Source organism: Brassica oleracea, chromosome C7 (assembly GCF_000695525.1).
Source record: "Brassica oleracea var. oleracea cultivar TO1000 chromosome C7, BOL, whole genome shotgun sequence".
NCBI lineage: Eukaryota > Viridiplantae > Streptophyta > Magnoliopsida > Brassicales > Brassicaceae > Brassica > Brassica oleracea.
This window is the reverse complement of record NC_027754.1, coordinates 14,270,565-14,281,612: the sequence shown is the minus strand read 5'-3', so window position 1 is coordinate 14,281,612 and position 11,048 is coordinate 14,270,565. Positions and strand designations below refer to the sequence as shown.

Below are 11,048 nucleotides of genomic sequence, written 5' to 3'. Positions count from 1 at the left end.
AATGTAAGTAAAAAATTAAAGTTTAATTTTGAAATAAAAATTGGATACATAAATAATTAATAAGTGTTGGATAGGATTCATACCAGAAAAAAAAAAAAAAGTGTCGGATAGGATTCATACAAAATTCTTATAAAATCTTATTTGAGAACCCATTTCTTGCTTTCTCTTAATTTTTTTTTTTTAAATACTTAAAGCTCTCAATGAGAACCATGGGCGAATCTAGAATAAATATTTTGTGGGTGAAAAAATTAATAATGTTCTAAGGGGAATCGAACTTGAGCCATAAGAGGGTACACAACTCTAATAAACTAACTCATCTAGCTGATTTCTTTTGTATATTTACATTCAAAAAGTTTAATATTTATAAAATTACGGGTGCATACATGCCGCCATAGCACTGGCTCCGTCCCTGATGAAAACCTTCCATTGGAAATGTTCTAAACGTTAGCAAAAATCTCGACCAGCTCTTACTCGACTGTTGATATAAAACTCCACGAATAGTAGAAGTGACTAAACCACATCAGTTCATGGACCATTTCGGTATAAAGTATAAACTATATCTAAGCTTATGTGTTGGGTCAAGGGTGAATTGGTGGTGGTTGTTCAGACAATACTGAAACGTGATTAAAGCTCCTATTTAAAATCACGTAGGTTTTGTACATTACTAATCATTTGTTGCAAGGATAGTATTTCTTTTATTTTTTTTCATATAAAAAGATCACATTCCACTCTCACCTTAAAATAATACACTTATATAGAAATCATTGCATAATATAATAATCTTTGAACAATATTGATGACTAGTTCAGCTTCGGATTTTTGGTGAGGTAAAAAACAAGCTCTTTATTTATGGGAATAGAACCCAGAGCAAGCAAGTTTATGCCTTACCCTCGCCTAATTCCAGGGCCGATCATGGCAAATCCGGATGAAACATTCACTTAGAGTTTTCAATTTTTTGAAGAAAATTACATAGATATGAACTCCCAAATTTTTTTTAAAAGACCTCTAAAATTGTAAAAAAAAAGTTTCTTATTGAAATATTTATTAAGGGCTTAAAGATCCCAAAATACTAATTTCTACCACAAGGCTGCCACTGCCTGGATTATTATCTTCAAGGTGAAACGTGTTTGAAAAAAGTATATAAACAAGCTATAGTAGAAACTAAGAAATAGCATCCGTAAAACAAAATGATTTGTAACGTACAAAACATGCATGATTTTAAAATTGAAGATGATGCTCCAGTAGGTATATTCGTTTAAATATTTTATATGTAAGGTATAAGAAAAAGAAAAGAAATATTATTCGTGAAAAGTTATCAATAATGTCCAAAACTACGTGAAAAATTATCAGTAATGTCCAAAACTACGTGATTTTAAAAATATGATGCTCTAATACACAGTGTTAAAGAAAGCGGTGGTGACTTAAAGCAGACAGCGACCCAACGCTTATCGCCTAGAATGATTAAGCGAATGCATTATTAGTTAGGTGACTAATAGATGTTACTTAGAATTTAAGATTTACCCAAAAGTTTAGAGTTTACCCAAAAATTTAGAATTTACCCTTGAATTTAGGGTTTAGAGTTTTACTCACTGTTAACAATGTTTTAAAAAAGTTTTTTTTGGCAATTACTACTACTTTTTATTCATTTTTTTTTTGAGGTGAACCAACCAATAGTATTTTGTTATTTCATATTCAATATCTTTTAAAAAATAATAATAAGAATTTGGAAAGTTTATTATGCTTTAAAAAAAAGATAAAATAAAATAAAAATAGTAGTCATTGTCAAAAAAAAATTGAAATATTTTTAACGCCGTCAACAAAACACTAAACCCTAAACACCAAACACTTAATCCTTAACCTTAAACTTTAAACTTTTGGATAAATCATAAATCCTAGTGTTTACTGTATATGATTTAGGGTTATGATTTATCCAAAGGTTTAAAGTTTATCCAAGGGTTTAGGGTCTAGTATTTAGGATTTAAGGTTAAGTGATTTAGGGTTTAGGATTTATCCAATGGCTTAAGATTTATCCAAGAATTTAGGGTTTAGTATTTAGGATTTAAGATTTAGTGTTTAGTGTTTATGATTTAGGGTTTAGGATTTATCCAAAGATTTAGCGTTTATTTAAAGATTTAGTGTTTTGTTGACGGTGCTAACAATGTTAAAAAATAATTCTTTTTTTTGACAAGTACTATTATCTTTTATTTATTTTATCTTTTTATTTTAAAAATATAATATGACTTAGCAAATTATTATTATTTTGTTTTTTTAGAGATAGTGAATATAAAATAACAAAATATTATTATTTGGTGAATCTACAAGTTCACTTTATGGGATAAATCCAGGTAAAATTCTTTTTTTTTATTTGTTTTTACTTTAAAAAAAATTGATAAATTTTCATTAGTTATTATGTCAACGATGAACCTAATGGATGAATCCAATAATTATTCTTTTTAATATAAACAAGCTAGAGTATAAATACTAAATAGCATCCGCAAAACAAAATGATTTGTAATGTACAAAACTTACGTGATTTTAAAATTGAAGATGATGCTCAAGTAGGTATATTTAAGGTATAAGAAAAAGAGAAGAATTCTGTGACAAAAAAAAAAAAAAAAAAAGAGAAAAAATATTATCCTTAAAATGATTAGTAATGTCCAAACCTACGTGATTATACCAAAGGTGGAAGGCAATCAAGTCGTGGTATTCATGTGGTAATTTTTTGGGATTGTTATCAAGTTGGTGAAGATGATTTCAGAACCAGAAGAATAGCCAGCATTTGCAAGTTATTTGGAAGATATAAATAATCTGAAAGAGAGTTTTTTTCGAGTAGAAATCTATGTACTAAGAACGCAGAACAAGAAGGCGGATAGCTTAGCCCACAGTACTAGGAAGGAAACGTCTTTTGTAGTTCACATGGATCAAGATCTCCCAGTGTTGTTCACAGAGTCAATATGAGTCTGTAAAGTTGATGACAAAAAAAAAATGACTAATGAATGATGTAGAATAATGCATTCCCTAACGATCCTATAAAAAATTACCATTTACAAGGAATAATAATTCCCTCTCATTTCCATTTCGTTCTTTTTTTATAGAGAATTAAAGGACAAAATTATTCCTTGTTAAATTTGAGAAGGAATAACCATTCTTTTTCATTCCTGCTATTTTATTTCCGTATATTTTTTTTCTGTTCGTTTCTCTTGTTTTCCGAATGGTCACTAGTCAGACCCATAGATTCGGTTTTTTTTCTGGGAACTAAATTACCACAACTTGGCAAGTTTGGGCATGGGATTCGGTCCAAATGGTTTATCAAAAAAAATGTGGAACACATGGGTTTTAATATAAGAAAAAGACAAGAAATATTAATTTATCCGTAAAACAAAATGATTAGTAATTTACAAAAAACTACCTGAATATATTAAGTATAAATGCGAGCCAATAACGAAGTAGGAACATCACTGCATAACTAATGACGATGAGCAACCACGGTGGAGATTGCTGCAAGAGCGGGCCAGGTTACGCCACGCCTCTCCTCGCGATGTCTGGTTCGCGCGAGAATCTCATCTATGTCGCTGCCATATACACTGGTAACTAATATGAACTTTATAAAATATAAATTCTTGAATCAAGAGTCTTATATCAAATACGGTTATTAAGTAGTAATATCAGTAAATATTCAAACTTCTTTGTAACGTTTCTTGTATAGGAACCGGCCAAGACAAGCCAGATTACTTAGCGACAGTAGATGTTGATCCTAGTTCGTCGACATACTCAAGTGTCATCCACAGATTATCAATGCCTTTTCTTGGAGATGAACTTCATCACTCAGGCTGGAACTCCTGCAGCTCTTGCCATAGTGATCCTTCTTGCGAAAGACGTTATCTCATCTTGCCCTCGCTTCTGTAAGAAACTAAACAACGAACAACATCCTTTCCTCTGTTGTTTTTTTGGTTCTGAAAATTTATTTGTGATCTCCTCTGAAACGTGTTGGAAAAGGTCTGGCCGCATCTACGTGGTCGATACAAAAACGAACCCAAAGGAACCATCTGTGCACAGAGTTGTAGAGCCTGCTGAGGTTCTGGAGAAGACGGGATTGGCTTACCCGCATCAGCCACACTGCTTAGCTTCCGGAGATTTGCTTGTTTCTTGTCTTGGGGACAAAGATGGAAACGCAGGAGGCAGTGGGTTTCTCTTACTTGATTCTGAGTTTAACGTCAAAAGAAGGTAACTTCAAGAATAGGTTCATACCGTTTCGTGGATTGCAAGTCAAAAAGAGCAAAACCTAATTCTTAATTAGAACTTTTAGTAACATTTTTTTACTTTTTTTTTAAAAGGTGGGAGAAAGAAGGAAGTAGTCCTTTGTTTGGGTATGATTTCTGGTACCAACCTCGGCATGAGACGATGATCAGTACCTCTTGGGGAGCACCGGCCGCGTTTACCAAAGGGTTTGATCTAAAAGACGTCTCTGATGGCTTGTATGGAAAGCACCTACATGTCTATAGTTGGCCTGAAGGCGAACTGAAACAGATACTTGACCTTGGTGATAACGGGCTTTTACCCTTAGAGGTAAACCATAGTCTCCCAACTAATCTCAGCTTATAGATACTGTTTTCTTCACCCAAAAGTAACCAAACCGTGTCTTCCTGGTGCAGATAAGATTCTTGCACGACCCCACCAAAGCTACGGGATTTACAGGATGTGCTCTGTCAAGTACTATTGTGAGATTCTTCAAGAACGAGGATGAAACATGGAGCCACGAGGTAGGTTTACTTATGATGAATCTTGTTGATTTAATTTCTTTTGATTTATCTTAACAACAAGCTCCAAATTCAAGGTGGCCATCTCGGTGAAACCTCTGAAAGTTGAAAACTGGATTCTCCCGGAGATGCCAGGGCTTATTACTGACTTTCTAATATCTCTTGACGACCGGTTCCTCTATTTTTCCAATTGGCTTCACGGAGATATTCGTCAGTACAACATTGAGGACCCGAAAAATCCTGTTTTGACTGGACAGCTACATGTAGGCGGGCTAGTCCAAAAGGGAAGCCATGTCTTTGCCTTGGGAGAAGAAGACGAAACCTTTCAGTTCGATGTCCCTATGATCAAGGTACGCAGCAAAAAAAGTCAATTCATGGTCCTTGTTCTACACGGTATTGCAATTATTAGTGGTTTTATTGTTTTTTCGTAGGATCAACGTCTGAGAGGAGGTCCGCAGATGTTTCAGCTGAGCTTAGACGGGAAGCGACTGTACGTGACGAACTCGTTGTTTAGTGTTTGGGACAAACAGTTTTATCCAGAACTTGTGGAGAAAGGCTCACACATGTTGCAGATTGATGTTGATACGGACAAAGGTGGTCTCTCCATTAACCCTAATTTCTTTGTGGACTTTGGGTCCGAACCGGATGGTCCTTCTCTCGCTCATGAGATGAGGTATCCTGGCGGCGACTGCACCTCCGATATCTGGGTTTAGGTTGGACACTAAACTTACGGTTTCTATGGAAGTTGTCTTTTACTTTTATTAATGGGTTTGTGTGAACACAATAAATGTTGATACTTCATATGCAAAACACACTTGTGAGTAATGATGCCCAAAGCCGCAATGAAAATTAAGCGAACAAAACCTTGAAGAGTCCAAATGAAAAACTATAGAGCTCGCCTAATTGATTTCCACAATACTAGAAATAAAAAGGATAAAACTGAAACTAAATCTTTGAATATGTTGGTTTAGCAATAAACAATAAATGCTTTTTTTTTTGTTTTAGTAAATGTTACTCTGTATTATGCACTCTTTGATATCATTACGGTGGCACTATACTATAAGTTGTGGAACGTAATTCTCATTAGAGGTAACAGAGTACAATATATACAACTCTAGTATCTTCCCTAACTAGGGTTTTATCATTTACAGTATAGTCCTTTTCATATATATCTTCATTCCTCAATACACCCCCTCAAGATAGAGGGACTCTAGTGATTCCAATCTTGGACGTTGCTGTTACGAATTGTTGTCGGCTTAGTGGCTTCGTTAAAGCATCCGCAAGTTGGTCCCTTGTTGAGATGTGTGCGACACGAACCAGTCCTTTTTGAACCAGACCCCTAATGAAGTGATAATCGATGGCAATGTGCTTCATTCGCGAGTGAAAAACAGGATTTGCACATAAATAAGTTGCACCAACGTTATCACAAAAGATGACAGGGGAAACTGGAACCGTAATACCAAGTTCTTGGAGCAACGAGAAAATCCATCGTACCTTGGAGGCAGTATTTGCGACTGCCCTATACTCTGCTTCCGTTGATGATCTAGCGACCCCATTTTTCTTCTTTGAAGACCACGAAACCGGTGTTGATCCAAGATAGATGACATACGCATTGGTGGAGACGTAGTCATCACTATCACCTGCCCAATCCGCATCTGTGAATGCATGAAGTGTAAGAGGAGAACCTGCTTTCATGAAGACACCATGGCTTGTGGTTCCCGCTAAGTAACGCAACACTCGCTTAACTGCCTGCCAATGACATTCCGTAGGTTGGTGCATGAACTGGGATAACCGGCTCACCGCAAATGAAATATCTGGTCGAGTAAACGCCAAATACTGCAGACTGCCGACTATGGAGCGGTATTGTGAAGCATCCGACAGAGGAGGACCATCGTTCAGTTTCAATTTCGCAGTTGTTTGCATCGGAGTATAGACAGTCTTCGAATCTAACATGTTTGTACGCGCCAGTAAATCCAACATGTATCTTCGTTGCATCAAATGAAGGCCAGCCGACGATCTTGTGACCTCAACACCCAAGAAATAGTGTAGGTCAAAAGGGTCTTTTATGGAGAATCGATGCGCCAGAGACTCAAGAACAGAGGACACTAGTCGCGGATCACTACCGGTGACAATGATGTCATCTACATATACAAGAATGTATGTTTGATGATTACCGATAATGTGAATGAACAGAGACGTATTCGCTAAGGAATTCCGGAAGCCAATCTGTAACAGGTGATTCTTCAACGCCATGTACCAGGCCCGGGGCGCCTGTTTGAGACCATAAATTGGTTTCTTCAATCGACATACATGTTGCGGTCGATCTCCATCTACGAACCCTGGTGGTTGCGTCATGTAAACTTCTTCCTGTAATTCTCCTTGCAGAAACGCATTATTGATATCTAACTGCTTCAATGGCCACCCTTTATTCACATCAATATCCAGAACTAATCTTATTGTTGTTGTCTTTATCACAGGACTGAAAGTCTTACCGTAATCAACTCCATATTTCTGTGTGTTACCTCGTGCGACAAGACGAGCTTTGGGTCTTTCCTCTTCTCCATTTGCCAAGTATTTGGTAGTATAAATCCATCTACAACTGACCATATTCTGTGAGGGATCAGGTGGAACCAAGTCCCAAGTCCCATATTTGATCTGTGCGTCATACTCGGTTGACATAGCGCGACGCCACCGTTCGTCTTTGAGTGCCTGAGCAACGGTTCTGGGTTCACGATTAGTTTGTTGTCTGGAAACAGTGAGAGTGAACTTCTTGTTTGGTTTAAGAATTTGATTCTTAGCTCTCGTCTTCATGGGATGTTGGTTCAGTATCTGTTGTTCATTGATATCGGATGTGGCTGTGTTTTGTAGGTTTTGGGAAGTGGAAGATTTTGACGGTGGTGAAATTTCAGGTTCACTGGTTTCAACGGCACGGGTTTGGATATTTGGTGAAGATGATTCAATATTCTGTTGTGGGTTTTGGGCTGTATTTGTGTGGTTAGGTGTCTGGGCCGTGGGTTGCGGCCCATTTTCAGTTGGAGCAGTGGGCTCAGAATTAATGGGGGAGAAAGAATGTGACGGAGAGTTAGAGGAAGAAGGCGATACCTGAGATTGTAGAGGCGACGGCGAGTCGAGGTGTGGTTGCGGGTGAGGATCCGAACACGGGGTCGTAGAAGCCGGCGGAGGAGCTGGAGTTTGGACAGGGACCCGAGTAACAGGGTGATGATCTGGAGCTACGGAGATCATGTCGTGAGCTTCAGAAGGTGAACTCGAGCTCGTCGGAGACTCAGAGAACGGAAACCTTGATTCTTGGAAGGTCACATGGCGTGATGTGCACAATCTTCCTGTTGGTTTATGGAGACACAGGTAATCACTCTGGCTCGTCGAGTAACCCAAAAAGACACACGGTTTTGACCTGTCCTCCATCTTATGTTTCGTATAGGGTGGCAACCATGGGAAACATAGACAGCCGAAGACTCTGAGACGATTGTAATTTGGAGTCTTCTGAAACAGCTTCTGATAGGGCGATTGAAACTCTAAGTTTGGTGTTGGGAGGCGGTTGATCAAGTAAATGGCCGCGGAAAACGCAAAAGGCCAATAGGTCTTGGGCATTTCGCTTCAGACAGGAGAGTAAGACCAGTTTTGACAACGTGACGATGCTTCCTTTCAGCAACACCGTTGTGTTCTGGAGTGTGAGGAGGAGAAGTAAGATGAGAAATCCCATGCGCTTGGAGGTATGCTTTCAAAGCCAAAAATTCTCCACCATTGTCAGAGAATAGTGTCCCGATCCTGTGTTGAAAACGATTTTCCACTAGTTCCTTATAGGCAACAAATATCTCCTTGACCTGAGATTTTAGTTTCAGTGGATAAAGCCATGTATATTTAGTGTAATGATCAACAAGGACGAGATAGTATTTGAATTGATCTGTGGATAGTATAGGAGATGACCAGACATCTGTGAAAATAAGCTCAAGGGGTCTTGTTGAGGTTAAACTTGAAGTAGAAAAAGATAGTTTGTGGCTTTTATTAATCATGCAATCTGAGTAAGACAATGTTTTTGTAGAAATTGAAGAAACAGGCAGAGAAAACTGAGAGATAGTTTTGTGAAGAATGGAAAAGGAGGGATGACCCAAGCGAGAATGCCAAGAAGATAAAGGAGCCTTAGGAGATGGTGAAGCAAACATGGCCGCAGGTGATGACTGTGTTGTCGGCCATTGATACAGCTGAGCTTCAGCTTTGCCTTGGATTAATCGGGTCTCCGTGTTCAGATCCTTCACCTGAAATGAAGAAGGAAAGAATTCGACAGAGACTTGATTAGTATTACATAGGCCATAGACTGATATGAGGTTTTTGTTAATCTTAGGCACACACAAAACATCATCAAGCGTAAGAGATTTATGGTGAGAAGGTAGTGTAGTAGAACCAGTATGTGTTATGGTCTGATTTGAACCATCAGCGATAGCAACTGTCTCACCTCCTTCGTATGACTGATGCAGGGACAGGTTCTGAAGATCAGAGGTGATGTGGTGTGTGGCCCCACTATCAAGCAACCAGTTATTCGCATTGTAGGATGCTGCAGCAGATACGTTGGCGCGAGGTTGTCCTTGCCATGGCGTGAAAGGGGATTGCTGCATAGTGGACTGAAACGTCTGGAGCTGAGGGCAACGCTTTGCTCCATGGCCCTGAGTTCCGCAAATTTGACACTTTCCAAGGTATGGTCTCGAACCTCGTGGTTGCTGTTGCCAACCTGTGTTGTTGTTGTTGAAATACGGGCGCTGCTGATTGGTATTTGTGTGAGTGCTACCTTTGTTCTTGTTATGATAGGTAGACTGAGATCTCTGTTGCACATGATTTGCAGAGACATGAACAATAGTCGCAGGCACGGTAGAGGCAAGTTTGGCTTCATGATGCAGAAGCTTCTCATGGATTTCAGTGAGTGTTGGAGGTGTCTCACGTCCTTCAATCTGGTCGATCACCGGTTTGTACTCTTCAGGTAATCCTTCAAGTAAAGCATCAATTTGATCCTCATGATCCATCGGCTTTCCCAAAATTGCAAGTTGATCCACTCGAGTTATGATGCCTTGCACGTAGACGTCAATCGTCTTGGTTTCTTTCTTCCAGTACTTGAGTTGAATCCTCAAGTTCTTGATATGTACACGACTTGGTTTGATACCATGTTAAGCTAGATGGGCTTCCAACCTAAAACCAATTGGTTCTAAGTGGAGTGGCCCATCCATCTTATATATTGCTAAGGATCCCTTCCAATATTCGATGTGGGACATTTATCCCTAATACGCCCCCTCGAGATGATGGCTCTTTGAGCGTCAATCTCGGAATGTTCGGGCAAGGATCGATGAGCCGACTTTGGGCTGGATCGATAATGGATCGGATTAGACTGCATGGATCGGGCTCTGATACCATATAAGTTGTGGAACGTAATTCTCATTAGAGGTAACAGAGTACAATATATACAACTCTAGTATCTCCCCTAACTAGGGTTTTATCATTTACAGTATAGTCCTTTCCATATATATCTTCATTCCTCAATATATACGACATGAACTTATGTTAGACGGTTCTATCTAGAACTTCACTCCACCAAATATGATCTTTATAAATTCTTTTCAAATTCCACAAACAAGATTGTGTACAACTTTGTATTAACAGGTGCTTGTCAGTTCATTCCTCTGTATCTAAAATCGAATGGATTGACACACCCTGTGCTTGTCAGTCCAAAACCAAATACTCCCTTTGTTTTTAAAAGATGCATATTCTAAACTTTTCACATATATTAAAAAAACTTATTAAATATGCATTGTTTTTGTGAATAACAATTTTTCATAACTTTTAGCCAATGAAAATTCAATAAACACCATTAATTTTTAAGAAACTTACAATTTTTCATAAAATCATTCATTGAAAAGGTAAAAAATGTATCTTTTTGAAACATTTTTTTTCCAGAACATACATCTTTTAGAAACGAAGAGAGTATAAACTTTATAAATTCTTGTGAATCCATTCCTCTGTATCTAAATCGAATCATCTAAATGTTTCATCCAATGGTTGTTCTTTTTGGGGGGACAAACCAAAATTTTACAGTTCCTCCATAACAACCAGATTGGGAGATGCCTATGTTTTTGTGAGAGTGGCTGTAAACTATGATGCATAGATAATCAAAAGTCATAACTAGCTAGCTATAACTAACTATTCGCCTATTGCTACTTTAAAATCCTAAAATTCGTCTAAACATCATGCTCTTAATAAAATAATAAACCCTTCATATATAGAAAAATT

General features: G+C 37.9%; 1 protein-coding gene across 1 annotated transcript; it reads left to right on the top strand.

Moving 5' to 3' along the window:
• The first annotated feature begins 3,435 nt into the window (after positions 1-3,435).
• Positions 3,436-5,620, top strand: LOC106303934 (selenium-binding protein 3). The gene is made up of 7 exons (XM_013740296.1): positions 3,436-3,587; positions 3,707-3,902; positions 3,997-4,224; positions 4,335-4,566; positions 4,653-4,760; positions 4,835-5,107; positions 5,189-5,620. The coding sequence occupies exons 1-7, from the start codon at positions 3,470-3,472 to the stop codon at positions 5,468-5,470; spliced, it is 1,437 nt and encodes a 478-aa protein (XP_013595750.1). The 5' UTR covers positions 3,436-3,469; the 3' UTR covers positions 5,471-5,620.
• Positions 5,621-11,048: the final 5,428 nt, after the last annotated feature.